Raw genomic sequence first — 15,720 nt, 5'->3', positions numbered from 1 at the left:
TTGGCCCAGTTTAGTACTCTTCCCTTAGGACTATTCTCATTTTTGTCTACGGAGTTGTGGTCACTGTTCCCAAAGAAATCCCCCACCACAACTTCTACCACCTGGCCTGGCTCATTCCGTAACACCAGGCCTCTTCCATCGTCGGACTATTGACATACTGCTCTAGAAAACTCTCCTAGATGCTTCTTACAAATTCTACATCCAGATCTCTGACACGAAGTGCATCCCAGTAAATGTTGGGAAAATTAAAATCTCTCATCACCACTACCCTATTGCCTCTACATCTTTCCATTAACTGTTTACTTATTTGTTCTTCTACCTCTCGCTCACAGTTGGGAGACCTGCATTACAGCCCCAACAATGTAACTGCACCCTTCTTATTTTTCAGCTCTACCCATAATGCCTCACTACTCAAGCCCTCTATAGTGTCTTCCTTTAGTACAGCCGTGATATCATTCCTGACCAACAATGCAACTCCACCCCCCCCCCCCCTTTTACTTCCCTCCCTGTCCTGTCTGAAGCGTCTATATCCTGGAACATTTAATTGCCAATCATGCCCTTCCTTCAACCAAGTCTCTGTGAATGCAATAACGTCATACTCCCAGGCACCAATCCAAACCCTAAGTTCATCTGCCTTACCCACTATACTCCTTGCATTAAAGTAGATGCACTTCAGGCCACCAGTTCTTTTGCGTTCATCTGCTCTCTGCCTATTCTTCCCCTTATTAGTGCTATCTTCATGGTTCTTACAATCTCCAGTTTCCACCTCACCGCCTACTTGGTTTCTCTTCTGGTTCCCAGCCCCCTGCCACATTAGTTTAAAACCTCCCCAACAGCATTAGCAAAAACTCCCCCAAGGACATTAGTTCCAGTTTGGTTCAGAAGTTGACCGCCATTTTGTAATAGTCCCACCTTCCCCAGAACCGGTTCCAATGTCCAACAAATCTGAACCCCTCCCTCCTACAATATCCCTCAAGACACGTGTTCATCCTGCCTATTTTTTAATTTCTATGCTGGCTAGCACATGGCACTGGTAGTAATGCCGAGATCACTACCTTTGAGGTCCCCCTTTTTAACTTCCCTCCTAGCTCCCCGAATTCTGCTTTCAGGACCTCATCTCGTTTTTACTTATATCGTTGGTGCCTATATGCACCAAGACAACTGGCTGTGCACCCTCCCCTTTTAGAATGTTCTGCAGCCGCTCAGTGAAATCCCTGATCTGAGCACCTGGGAGGCAACATACCATCCTGGAGTCCTGTTTTTGGCCACTGAACCGCCTATCTACTCCCTTACAATAGAATCCCCTACGACTATGGCCCTACGAGTCTTTTGCCCGCTCTTCTGAACAGCAGTGCCTGCCACGGTGCCATGATCTTGGCAATTGCTGCCCTCCCCTGGTGAGCCATCTCCCCCAACAGTCTCCAAATCAGTATACCTGTTTTGGAGGGAGATGACCGCAGGGGACACCTGCACTGCCTTCCTACTCTTTTTCTGTCTTTTGGTCACCCATTCACTGTCTCCCTTAGCAATTCTAATCTGCAATGTGACCAGTTCACGAAATGTGCTATCCACGACCTCTTCAGCATCGCAGATGCTCCACAATGAGTCCATCTGCAGCTCCAGAGCTGTATGTAGTCAAACAAGAGCTGCAGCTGGACACACTTCTTGCACGTGTAAGAGTCAGGAATGCAAGCCACGTCTTTGAGCTCCCACATCAAGCAAGAGGTGCATGCCACGGGTCTGAGATCCCCTGCCATTGTAAGCTTAGCTTTATATCAACGAACTAAAACCAAACAATGCACTTCACTATATGAAAAAGAAAGAAAAATTAAAAATAAAAACCTTACTGAGTCTTTTCCTTCCAGTTAGAGGAGGAGGGGTGGGAGGGAGATACTACACGTGTTGTATCTCTGGTTTAGCCGCTGCCCAAATATATACTAAGTCCTTACCTTCCTGGCACACTCCTGGTCTCCACGTCACCTCCGCTGTGTCTCCTGCTGCTCCCAGACAGGAAAAAGGCTGCGGGCTTTGAAGGTAAGTATTTGAGCAGTTTCCTTACCTTCCCGGCATCCTCCTGGTCTCCACGTCACCTCGGCTGTGTCTCCGGCTGTGCCCAGACAGGAAATAAATGTGTACAGACTTGATAACTCTTGGATGACACCTCGCTTCTGGACTTTCTCCCAGTGATGCCCTGGGATATAGGGATAAGGAAATTTTACTGGATGGTCATCATTACTGACAACCCTGTGACTTAACAAATAATAATACCCAATGTTCTCAACTACCCCATACTCAGAGAGTATAAGCACGTTGCTTCCTCTGGATCTCTTCCAACTCACCATTGTTTGTTTTGTAATGAGGTTAAAGATCACTCTGTCAGACTGCCCCTTGTCCATGATAGTGGTAGTTTTAAGGACACCAGTGAATGTTCTTCATTGAAGCTGTCACTGAAGTTGGCAGTCTGCGTGGATACCTAACTTTTATTTTACCTTCCAAAGTCATGAGGTTAAATCTAGTGAGAGCTCTGCTCCACATGATGCACTAGCAAGGCCTGATGTTTGAAGTAGCTATCATGAGCCTTCACTGCTAGTCAAGTCGTTCTTGGGTCCCAGACAAGCAGGAAAGTCTTAAGTGCACAAAGACTCCTAAGTCCCATCTGCGAAATTTAATGGACTGTTCACTGTAGTCACTGGACATGCTTTTTAGGACACCTGAATATCACTTAATAAGTTTGACCCAACACTACTGGTACCCTCAACTTCCTTATTTACACCAGAGTATCGATCAGGCCATGAACTATCAGAAACCCCAGGCTATAAAAAGTGATTAGATGATGGTGACAGGTAGCTTACTGTAGCCACGATGAAGGGATGTTGGACCACAATATCATTGAAACCTGGGTGAGAGAAGAGATGTAAATCAGTTAAGTTTATCTATTTTAATTTGAATGCTCCATGAATTTAAACATAGTTTTGTCCTTTTATTATTATTTTTGTAAATTCCAATCTTAACTGTGGATTTATATTTGGACTTGTACTCCACTCTATCACATTGTTTTTGTATTTTTCCCACATTACTGTTTTTCTCTCTGCATTGATTTGCCACATCTTAAATTTGATCCCTTCCTAGCTATTTAGTTTATAACCGACTCCATTTTCCTAGTAGGGAGTTCATTCTCATACTGGTCACAGCAGGTTCAAATCCAGACCATCCTGAAATTATGGCCCTTTTTAAGGTTCTGGGTTGGATTTTCCTAAAAATGGGCTAAGTCTCAATTTTGTAGAGTTTCCTCGAGGGTTTTTTTTGGGCTAAAGTGAATTTAGTTCTTCACTGTTCATCTCTTAATGTATGTGCCACACCTTTATGGCACTATGCCATGCTGTGCTCACAAGCAGCAGAGGTAGCGCCTGCTATTGTGACATTTCAGGATTTCTGCTACCAGTGTCATACTTAAAGCCCAGCTGGTGCTAACTCAACCACTGCCAGCTCTGAAGAGCCTATCAGAGTACTTGCAGTTGGAAGGGAGCGAGGGCGTAAACAATTTTGAGTGCATGTCGATGGCATGTGTGACATCATTGGAAATGAAAGCTTACAATCATAAATGTATTGCTATTTTACATAGTCACCTGCCAGATCAACCATCACTGTAACTGCAGCAGTAAGAATTAAGCCACACAGATTATCCATCCTTAGCATCATACCATGACAGAAAGCTGTGTAAGGGAATGTTACTCTTGTCCAACATTGCATAATATCTTGCTCTTCCTCACATGCTGAAAAGCCTTCAAATAGTTGAAAATGTTAACTTTTACCAATAGGAAAAGTGAATAAAAACAAACACAAAAAAGTGCATTTACCTCTGGAAGTAAACAAATGCTGTTTTCCCGTCAATGATCAGTTCATCCAACTCAATTTCTTAGAAGTGGGTGTAATTGAAGACCCATTTCACTTGTTGTCCCTGATGCGACAATGCTCTATTATGTTGAAGATGATATTGTTTCTGTTTAATGTCGTTACCTTCCTCCTCGGAAGAGTGCTGCCACACTCTGAGCTCTTTAGCATCCATCACCTCCCGTTCAGTTGCTCCAGTTGTGTAGAGCACAGCTTGCTGCCATGGAACCCAATGCCACCACCCCCCCAAAAAGAGCTATTGTCTGCTCCAGGAATGGGCTGCTTTGGATCTGCACCACTTCAGTCAGGGGGTTAAGTAATGGAGTCATTAGTCAGGGTTACAGAGGATTGTCCTGACTTTAGTAACCATCCTTCTAAGGCATCATGCTTTTGAAAAAAAAACGGGACTATGAGAGAATTAGAATCCCTACTATGTGGAAACAGGCCCTTCAGCCCAACAAGTCCACTCTGAGGTAGAGAGGATGCATGTGTTATAACAGCCTTCACACTATCAGACGTAGACATTGTAAAATGTGGTACTGACGATCACAATGACTTGTATGTAAATTACAGAAACCCTTTTCTGTTGATGAAGTCAGCACATTATGGTATGGTGCTCCTGGTAAATGTGCATGCAGTCTAAAATGTCTTGCATGTGGGGGTAGCTGCCTGTGTTCGAAACGTCTACTGCCTAAGCTGCAGCACTGACCTCATCAAGGGGAAAGTAAATGAACTGATGTGATCTCTCAAAAAAATTGCACTGGTAACTTGCTACATTCTTGTTGAGGAATGAGATCCCAGAAAGACCCCCTGCTGCATAAAAACTTAGCCTATCATAAACTTGACAGTCATTGGGAGAGGATAGTCTACCCATCCCGTAAGGTCACAGATTTTAGATTTTATTGTCATGTATACTCAAGTATAGGAGTTCAATGAAAAGTGTATCATGTCACCACACATGGTGGCCCATCATACTTCAGTCCAAAGGTATGAAGTAGTAAGAGAAACGAGAGTTAAAACATTAAGCATTACTTCATAGAATTGTCGAAAAATAAATAAATAGGTAATTGTTTATATTGAAGTCTTTCATAGTTAAACCTAGGAAAATAAAGGAATAAGTTAAAAGTTTAACAGTCTTTGAGTCCTCTGCTTATCTCGCTGTGCTGTCTGTTCTCAATGCTGCATCTCAGCATGCTGCATCCAATTCCCATCATCAACTTCTGAAATTTTCCTACCACAGTGGTGACCTGTGATAACGTGCCTTGACTTTCAGTGAACAGCTCCCCCAGGACTGTGGCTCACCCCACTGAGCTACTTGGAAGGACAGCCCCAGGTGATGAGTGATCAGGCCTATGATTGATGTCAGTCCAGCTCCCTGATGGACTTGCTGCAAATCCTCAACTGGTTGCATGGGCTCTGCAAAACTAACTATGGCCCACTTCCCAGACCATCATGATATGGAACACCTGACCCTGACCTTCCCATGCAACTGATGGACTGTGCCCAAGTGCCCTGGGCTGAAGAAAATGCTGTCCTACAGTTGTCCCTTGACCTGACTGAGGGTAACTCAAGAGTTTAAGACAATTGTGTATTTGTCATGTAAATTGCTGGCACATGCTGTAGGGGTATGACTTTGATGTATCATGTTGTACATCATGATGTCCAATCCTTCGACTGATCACTGCTGAAAAGCATCATAGTCCCTGACTTTGTATATGTGTGTGTGCTATAGGGCAGGTTACGACATAAGTACTGTGGGGATTTAAGTTCTGAATGAAGTGGTAAAGTGCAAAATGTTCAAGGCAAGGCACAGATTCTGTGAATAGCCAAGTCAATACAAAGTGAGAGAGCACTAAGCAAGCAAGTGAAAAGCACGGAGGTGCACCTTGCTCCGCTGCATGAAATGGGCTGCATACTCTGTGCACAGTGGTCTGGTGTTAACTTTGCTAAGAAAGATATTGATGTGCTCCAAAGTATTGAAGTGGACAACTGTACTCTGTGACTTGGAGATGTGCCATGATGTGTGTCTGATGCCAACCACTGTGAACAGCAGGATTCGGACAGATACAGCCCGTGGAGTATGCCCTGAGATGCTGGCCAAGGTGAAGGCCCAGAAGCAGCAGGTACCCATTCTGGCTTTTATGTTGGAAACTGCCAACTTGCTTCACTCTGCCACATGGGAGAAGAGTAAATTGTGTATAAATGAGGCAAGATTAGGGTAATAATGAGATGTTAATGCATGCAGATAGGCCTCTTGCCCCTCATTAGTGAGATTCTCCCTTTGCTATTCCAACCTTGCATAGAAAATAGGACTTTTTTTCCTCAACTGACTGCTCACCTCATTCAGGGCCTGGAAAAACTCTGTCCCTGCCTCTTAATTTGAAGCCCAGCTCGACTTATTGGCTGTGAAGAACCTCTGTCCTTGTCCTGCCAATGTCATTGGTACCTGCATGCACCATGGTGACTGCATCCTCCTTCCCACTGTCAGTTGCCCTGCAGGCCAGATATCCCAGTGTCCCTTTAAGATTTGTAAGCAGGCCTCCAAGATCTGTGCACAGCAGTGATTTCTGGAACCAAACACAACTTTTTTTTTAAGCATGGATTCTGATCATTTTAAGAAGTTTACTTACTCTCTTATTTTAAAGTGTACTGCAGTATCCCTTCCAAACGAAAATATATTTATCCTGCCAGGGTCAATTCTATTTTAAATACGTAAGGAAGTAGTGATGAAAACTGCAATATCTGCAGGTCTTGGCACCTTGCATTGGAAATTGGATCCCAGATGCATCCTGTTGATTTAAGAACCAACATCTTTTACAATGTACAACTACAGTATACCCACTGGAAGTATATTTGACCTTCAAAAATTAATATTAACTCGCTAACTCAATTTTTCGGTATACTGGAGCCAATTGCAGTGCATGGAGTAGTGTGAGATTAGCTAGATTTGTATGCATTTATTTAGTATAAATTAGTTTTCAGAGTGATACAGATTAACAACATATCAAAATCAATATCTTAAACAGACCTGTTAGAGTTATAGCTGAAAATGTGTTGCTGGAAAAGCGCAGCAGGTCAGGCAGCATCCAGGGAACAGGAGAATCGACGTTTCGGGCATAAGCCCTTCTTCCTGAAGAAGGGCTTATGCCTGAAACGTCGATTCTCCTGTTCCCTGGATGCTGCCTGACCTGCTGCGCTTTTCCAGCAACACATTTTCAGCTCTGATCTCCAGCATCTGCAGACCTCACTTTCTCCTGTTAGAGTTATACTCAAACATCAATCCATCGTAAGATGTAATATATAAAACATTTTTTGTCAAAACCTTAAAACATTTGCCCTAGCCAAAATGAACTTTTACTGACTTTTTTTTAACAATGTACGTTAAGAAGTGGTTTGAAACAACAAGCACTAACAGCTGATTATTGGCACCTGATTGGCGAGCTCTGATTTGGGGTTTGTAATTTATTCTACTCATGCTGATCATTAATTTCATTGCTCACATTTCCATGGACGTTCTCATAAGTAGATGTACAGAATGTCTTTCTGATTACTAATCTATATTGAAGATTACAATGCAACAGACAATTATTTTAATAACATTCGTGCAAAACACCATGAAGTAACTCTATTGAGGCCAGTATCCAGTCACCAAATCACCCTTTATTTTACACGTGGAGAGTCCTTGACACTGATCCAGATTCCTCAGAGCCAAAATTTTGAGATTTCTGTTTTTATTTACTTGTGCGATGTGAGCATCACTTTTATTGTCTCTCCCTCGTTGCCTTTGAGAAGGTGGCGGTAAGCTACCTTCTTGAACCGCTATAGTTCATGTGCTGTCAGTTGACCCACAATGCCCTTAGGGAGGGAATTCCAGGATTTTGACCCAGCAACAGTGAAGAAAGAAAGACCTTTTTTTTAGGTCAGGATGGTGAGTGGCTTGGAGGGAAACTTCTAGATGGTGGTGTTCCCATGTATTTTCTGCCCTTTTCCTTCTAGATGGAAGTTGTTGTGGACTTGAAAGGTCCTGCCTAAGAATATTTAGCATGTTTCTGCATTGCAAATTGGAAACAGTACACATTGCTTCTCGTGAACGTCAGTAGTGGAGGAATGGATGTTTGTGGATGTGGTGCCAAACAAATGGCTAGTTTTGTCATCGATCGTGTCAAGCTTCATGAGTGTTGTTAGATCTGCACCCATCCAGGCAAGTGGCAAATATTCCATCACGTTCCTGGTTTGTGCATTGTAGATGGTGGAAGGTTTTGGAGAGTCAGGAGGTGAATTAAATGCTGCAGTATTCCTAGCCTTTGACCTGCTCTTGTAGTCACTCTATTTATATGGCAAATCCAGTTAGGTTTCTGATCACCTTCTGGTCACTGCTGAGATCCTGGAACTAGGGGTATTAGTCATTGGGTTAAGGATCAGCCATTTTGGCCTAATAAGAAATTTTGACTAAGATTAACAAATCTTTGAAATGGTGCTCTATCATTGAGTATGGTGATGATGGAAGTTGATATATTTTTGAACACCAAATAAGTCAAGGAATGTGGGATTTAGGAACGCAAGTCAAATAGAAGAGCAGATATGATCTTAAGTGAATGGCAGAGCATGCTCTCAAGGGATTAGGCGATCCATTCCTTTTTTCTTCTGTCATTTTAGAGAAGGGCAATGATCAGCAACCTTAAACAAAAGCAGTTAATACAATCACAACCTTATTTATTTCGAAATGGCTGTAACATGTATGAAAGCAAGTAATTGGACTCTTGGTGTAGCATTTGAACATGAATATTTTGGGGAAGTTGGTTTTAAACTGTTTTTTAATCAGTTTTTATGGTATTTGCAGCAGAGTAATTTGGACCACAGGGCCACATTGGTATATATGGTCCACAGAAAATTATTTGGTATGGTTAATTTGCAGGGAATAATTTAAACAATCATTTCCAAAATTGCAAATGGAAAACAATGTTAATTCAATGAAAAACTATTTTAAAAGTAATTTGGTGTGTAATGTGTCTCTCATAATCTTTTTAGTCATAATTCCTAATCAAATTGTGAAAGCCTCCAATTGAGAGGAAATGATTGTGCCGTCCTCCAGTAAGTACTGGACACAGATTGAACATCCCTATTGCTGAGGCTGTTCTGACTGAAGCTGGAGGAGTGTACTGTTTCTCTCATCCCACCACTCTAGGTGTCCCAACATAAAATCAAGATAATTGTTCCAGTTAATTAGATAACCAATTGAACAAGTTATTTATATGAGGTTTTAAACAACTGGATCTGTCAACCAGGTTTCTTAAGAAATACAACTGTTGTATTATCAAAATAAAATTTATTAAATGAAGATGCAATAATTGGTAAGTTGGTAGTGTAGAAGTATAAATACTTATCTCTCTAAATAGTTCCAAAATGCATTCCCTCTTTTGGAAATGAGGGACAAATCAAATTTCTCTGCAGAGATTGGCTTTCTGAAAAAACAAATACTTTGGCCATGAGTTATTCTTGAAGGCAAAAGAATAAAGCGTAGAATGTTTCTGTTAGTCTGATATTGTGTCATTAGTGACACAGTTGTCTCTAAAATCTTGCAGACTGAGCATGCTTGGGAATACAATTTTTGAGATGTTTTTTCAATTGCTCTTTTAAATGAACAATGAGATTTTTGTCCTGAAGCCAACAAGAAGGACCTCTTTTAAGAAATGGGAGAAATCAGCTGGGCAGTTTATTCCAAGCAGGTTCCTCCAGCTCACCATGTCGTCAGTGGACTTTCCTCCAACTGAACCAGATTTCTTTTTTAGAAAAGAACCATATTGAGCCAAGCCACTGCTCAAATACAGCTCAATGACAAGTCAACAACAAAACAAGTAGTTATTGCCCATCATGTGGTTTACAGGATGGCTTGTTCTTAAAAAAAATTACAGTTTCCACAGTGACTTTTCAAAACTCCAGAAAACTTGGAATAAATCAGTTTTCCACATTCCTTCAAAACATAAGTTCTCCACGCAATATTAAATATAAAGCATTTTCCTAACAGGTTGCAAGCGCTGATCATGTTGAAAAATACATGCATATGTGGGCTGCCAAAACTGAGTTGTCAGGGTTGAAATGGGACATGACTATTAAGCAGAATATTAGACAGTAACTACCACCTATGCACAGTGCATTGAGGAGGAGTAAACCATAAATCCACTCCTTACTTTTCTATCAATGCAGGTTTTGTAACCATCTCATTTGAGTGTAATACTCTGGCTGGGGAATGGAAGCAAAGAGAAGAGTTTCTTTAGTTTATGGCTATCTAAAAATAAAACCATGTTTTAAAAAGTAATGAGAGAATATTTTTGTTTTCTTCTCACTTTTATTCATTTCAGGAAATATTTCTTCTTTAGTGGTTCTCTTTATTTAAGACTGTGATCACAACATGGAAAGTCTTAGGAGATTTACTACCTTTAATAAGGTAGTAAGGTAGTAATTGTTTAACTTGAGAGTGTAGTAATAGTTATTTTAGAAGGTATGGTTTTAACATTCTCTGAAATGCTAAAGAACGCAATGTAGCGTTCAGTTTATGGCAATTGTATAGAAGCCAAAATGAATGAGCGCTGCAATTTGTTTTTGCTCACAACAGTACTTCTGAGGGCTCTTACGGCACCATGATAGTGTCCTTGCTTCTGGGTCAGAAGGTCTGGCTTCAAATCCCACATGCTCAAACAAGTTGATTCAAAAAAACTTATAACAGTACTTCTAAGAAAACAGTTACTTACCTACAATGGCAGGATATTTACTTCTCCCAAAAGACTGTCTGTCTTTTGGTAGCAGCACAGAACGCAGAACATTGAGAAATCATTAAGGGAGTGAGGAGCAGGAGCCTTTATCAGGCTATTGCTCTTTTGCTTATTCTTAGCTATGCTGTCTGAGGTGGTTGCCATAGTGGGCCAATGAAGCGTGGGCCCCTGGAAGGTCAGGGCTCTGTAGAGCCCAATTTGAGAACACTTGTCTTATGAGGGCAGACAAGATGTGAAATGTCAGTAGGTAAGCCTTTTCAATTTAGAATAACTTCCATTATTGTGTTTGGCCATTTATTCTTTCTACAGTTATGGATGTACAAGCTTTTGAGCGACTGCTTGGTCCTTGTATGGATATTATGAAGAGAAACATTGCAAATTATGAGGAGCAACTAGTGGAACTGTTTGGGACGAATATGGATCTCACTGATCCTGGTGTATGAACAAGAAAATTGAAGGACACCATCATGATGCATCACTATGGAAAACGTGGATTCCCACTGAAAAGTGCATTGAATTGTATAGAAGGGATGCATTTTTTTGTAGCTATTCTGTTTACTTATTTTTTTAACCAAAAACAGAATTATTACCACTGCAGTCTAGTGATAGTCTAAAATGTAGCTTTTACTTACCAATTTTCTGAAATATGCAGATTAATAAATAATATTTGACTAAAAATTTTAAATTTAAGTCAATATCTGAAATTGTTAAATAATAGCTCAATAAAGGATCTGCTGTGACCAAGAAAGGATAGGAATATTTGACTTTGATCCTGCATAGAGTGCATTTTAACTTAAATATTTAAGTTACTTAATAAACTTTATTTGACAGCTCGAAACCTAGTTACATTGAGAAATCCCATTAATTATACAGGAAATGCATAGCAGATTTAAGTGAGTTTCACAGACGGATAATGAATTCTGCATTTTCTTTCATCCTGTAAGTTTAAATTCCATGCCAAAGGATTTGACTATTTTGTGAACAAGATTTATTTTTTTTTATTTGAATTCTGTCATGGACCATAATAGAATGAAAATTCAAAAATGGAAACTATTGAAACATGTTTCACCAAAGAAATGTGTGTATAATAAGGTATAATTATAAAAGTATTTATTTTGAAAAATAATTTTATAGAGAAATCTGTTAACTAATTTGTTTTCTCCCCTGTTGTGTGAAGTCTCTCATTCAGTTCTTGTTGAAATAGTAGCTAAATAGAACCATGTAATGTGATTTAAATCTGACTTGCGTGTTAAAGCTGCATTGAGGTTGGAGGGATTAATTCAATAATTTAATCCTTTCTGCTGTCATACATGCAAATAATTACCATTACAGTTGATCCAGTGACTGGATTCAGAACTGTTACCCTGTTTGATCTTTGGCTTTGAGTTTAATGCCAGCATTTGCTAATGTAGAGGGAAAGGATTTTATTGATTCTGAAATCTTTCACCATCATACTATGCACCTTTTCATTTTAATCCAAAATAGAAACCAACATTTATATAACTCATCACAATACAAGTAATGTTTTAAAGTGGATGTCTCAAGAACATCTATGTGGCTCTTGCCTTTTATCACTGGATATATTAACTGCTATCTAGCCACATACCGAGAATGTTTTGTTAAATGTAGCACTGACCACAAAATCTCACATTTTAAATGGAGATATTTACTAAAGACTATTTACTGGGGCTAGTTATTTGATTAAGCTACATGTAACAGTGTTGTACTGTGCTGGATTATAGTCTGATTATTAAAAATCCTTTTGCAATCTAGCAATGTTGAGTACAGCTAGGCATTTTTAGAAGATACTTACGCATCTAATAAAATATGGTCTTATTTAAGAAATATTTGCAAATTTCTGCTGCATGGTAGTGGATCAAAATTAAAGTATTCATTGTCGGCTTTAACATTCTAAAGCTATTATAACCCTCTTTTTGATTCTTAAGTTTTAAATTGGTTTCATTGTCCATACTGTCTCTTATGAATGATACGGACTTCAGTGAGATAATTGTGTCGCTGCAAAAACAAACAGTTCCCCATTGAGAGTTATTACAAAAGAAGTGAATCTCTGTGAACTTTAAAATCCTGTTGTGTTCATATGCAGCTTTAGTTCAGGATTGCCAATTTATGCAGATCCAACCTCATTGGTCACCTGTTCAGGGATTGAGACCCAAAATTTGCTTGGTGAGGGTATCTGATCTGATGGCAGGGGGTAATAGTTTTGGGCCCAGGGGTGTATGCCAGATCCTGTGGTGAGATGCTTCCATGGGATGGGGGAGGCAGAGGCATCAAGGTCTTGGGAAGAGGTGTAGGTGAAATTGTGTGTAGTAATTTGGAGGGGTCAGTGAACAATTATTCAAGAGTCAGATTAGATTTTTTTAATAGTTTAACTTCTGGCCTGAGTGACAAATTGCTTACTTCTGAATTCTCTGATCTTAAATGGATACTTTTGAAAGATTCAAGGTGTAGGGGAATTGCTCCTTGGAATCAGTTTTTTTTTTGGGCTAATCTCTTACAATGTGCTATGTTGGAGATTTTGCAGAATTCCCCTGTACAACTTCAATCCACATTGCAGAAACAATTATCTGGCTGTTAGAAAATCAGGACCCAGAATATTTTTTCTTTTATTCATTCATGGGGTGTGGACATCGCTGGCGACACCAGCATTTATTTCGTATCCCTTTATTGCCCAGAGGGTAGACAAGAATCCAACAATGTTGCTGTGGGTCTTTAGTTATACGGAGGTAGAACTAGGTAAGAATGGCAGATTTCGATAATCAACAGTGATTACCTGATAGCCTTCACGACAGCTTCTTATTACAGATTTTTTTTTAATTCAAGTTTCAGAACATGAGCTTGGGTCTATCAAAATTCAGTAGTTATGCCACTGCCTCCCCATTTGTGGGATGCTGTTGAAGACAAAATGACTGTTACTTGGCTGCAAATTGTGATAAATATAAGTGTTTACAAGTATTTTTGAGTTTGAGACTCTGTATACACACAATCAATTGTTCCTGCAGGCATTGCAGGCTCAAGTATCTTGAATGTTCGTGCTCATTAGCTACAAACTAGAATTTGGAATGTTTCAACTCCACAATCTCTAGCATATTAAGTTAACCTTTGAAAACAGTGTTAACCATTTATTCTTTGCCCTCCCACCAAATCTTGAATAAAGTAGTACATTTGATATGACGTTTAAAAAGTGTTACAAACCTATCTATTCATTAAGGTCATAAACTGGTCTGAAATCTCGGACTCACAATGTGCAGTGCTATGGAATATCTGTTAAGAATGTAATAGGAATATTTCATAAACAATACATGAGCATGCTTCTTGACAAGCTCAAAATTCCTGAGAGTCAAAACAGAACTCAAAGTCTTGACAAAATGCAAAAAGGAAACCAATTGAATTATCTGTATGGATAATTTCATAATCATAAACCAGGTGATGAGTCGCTTAAATGTCACTAATGCATCTGACTTTACTACCACTGCTGGTAATGCATTCCATGCACCCACCATTCTGTGTGAAGAACTTGCCTCTGCAGGTCTGTGTGGACTTGTTGGGTCGAAGGGTCTGTTTCCACACTAAGTAATCTAATCTAAACCTTCCTCCAATCGCCTTAAATTTTTGCCCCCTTGTGACAGCTATTTCTGCCCTGGGAAAAGGTCTCTGACTATTCACTCTATCTAGGCCTCTTATCATCTTGCCCACCACAGACGTAAGATTGACTGGTCTGTAATTCCCAGGGTTATCCCTATTCCCTTTCTTGAACAAGGGAATAACATTTGCCACCCTCCAATCATCTGGCAGTACTCCAGTGGACAGTGAGGATGCAAAGATCATCACGAAAGATGCAGCAACCTCTTCCCTCGCTTCCTGCAGTAACCTCGGGTATATCCAGTCTGGCCCAGGGGTTTTATTTATCCTTATGTTTTACAAACTTTTCAGCGCATCCTCCTTCTTAACATCAACCTGTTCGAGCATATCAGCCTGTTTCATGCTGTCCTCACTAATGACAAGGTAATGAGTACTGAGTATTCATTAAGGACCTCACCTACCTCCTCCGACTCTGGTGCAAATTCCTTCTATTCTCCCTGATCAGCCCTATCCTCACTTTGCCCATCTCCTTGTTCCTCTCACAAGTGTAGAATGCCTTGGAGATTTTACTTAATCCTACCCATTAAAGCTTTTTCATGCCCCCTTCTAGCTCTCCTAAGTTCATTCTTCAGTTCCTTCATTCTACCATCTTTCCTTGCCTCTGGGTCAAACCTATCCAGCACTATCAGCAACCTCCACATTTTTGTCATGCATTTTCTGAGAATATCTGTTCCCAATTTAGGTGCCCTAGTTTCTACCTAATAGCATTGCAATTCCCTCTCCCCCAATTAAATACTTTCTCATACCATCTGCTCCTATCACATGTTACCCTGTATAAACATGGGAAAACCTCAAAGAGAATGATAGGAAGGTTTTTGGTCACAATCTCAAAAGATTTCAAAGACAATTTATAGTTCACTCTCATACCAAGTAATCATGAGGTTTATGTCTTTTTGAGTAGCTTCATCAATTGGGCTTCATTTGCTTCATTTCAGTTCCTGGGGTTGGAATTTGCACTTTAGTTTCTTTAAAAAAAAATTGTCTTTCTTTTAGAGGAAGCCAATGATAAAACACTTGTCAAAATAAAATTTGATTCGAACAATAAGCGTTCCCACAGGCAATCCAGCTCCATAGAACATACGCAGAGATCATTCAACCCAACTGACTCTGCTAAGATATGTACACCACAGAAGCCTCCTTTCGCTCCTTCTATGTTATCTAAGCTTTTCAGTGTATCTTTTTAATTCCATCTCTTTCATATATTTCTAAGCACTCTGAAAAGAGTTTGTTACTTATGTGCTAGTAGTGGAATAGTTTGTATCGGAGGTTACGTATCTTGAAACATTCCTCATTTACCTAGTCCATCCCATTCATAAAGTTCTTGACAAGTCTCTCTTCAGTCTGTTATGAAGAAAAATACCCTCATCTGTTTCATTGATTCAGTCTTTATTCATGGCTG

The 15,720-nt window shown here is 40.0% G+C and overlaps 1 protein-coding gene across 3 annotated transcripts in view; it reads left to right on the top strand.

The window, feature by feature from the left end:
• Positions 1 to 12,506, top strand: part of prkar2b (protein kinase, cAMP-dependent, regulatory, type II, beta) — a 123,951-nt gene extending 111,445 nt beyond the window's left edge. For all 3 annotated transcript variants that reach the window (XM_043713670.2, XM_043713668.2, XM_087999550.1), the window contains one exon: positions 10,971 to 12,506. In XM_043713670.2, the coding sequence (XP_043569605.2) occupies positions 10,971 to 11,104 (134 nt within the window). In that variant the 3' untranslated portion in view covers positions 11,105 to 12,506. The remainder of the gene's footprint in view (positions 1 to 10,970) is intronic.
• Positions 12,507 to 15,720: the final 3,214 nt, after the last annotated feature.

The sequence above is a fragment of the Chiloscyllium plagiosum genome, unplaced genomic scaffold (assembly GCF_037043375.1).
Source record: "Chiloscyllium plagiosum isolate Xiang-an unplaced genomic scaffold, Cpla_swu_hap1 HiC_scaffold_23, whole genome shotgun sequence".
NCBI lineage: Eukaryota > Metazoa > Chordata > Chondrichthyes > Orectolobiformes > Hemiscylliidae > Chiloscyllium > Chiloscyllium plagiosum.
Note: the sequence above shows the minus strand (reverse complement) of the source record. Positions and strands in the feature narration are given on the sequence as shown.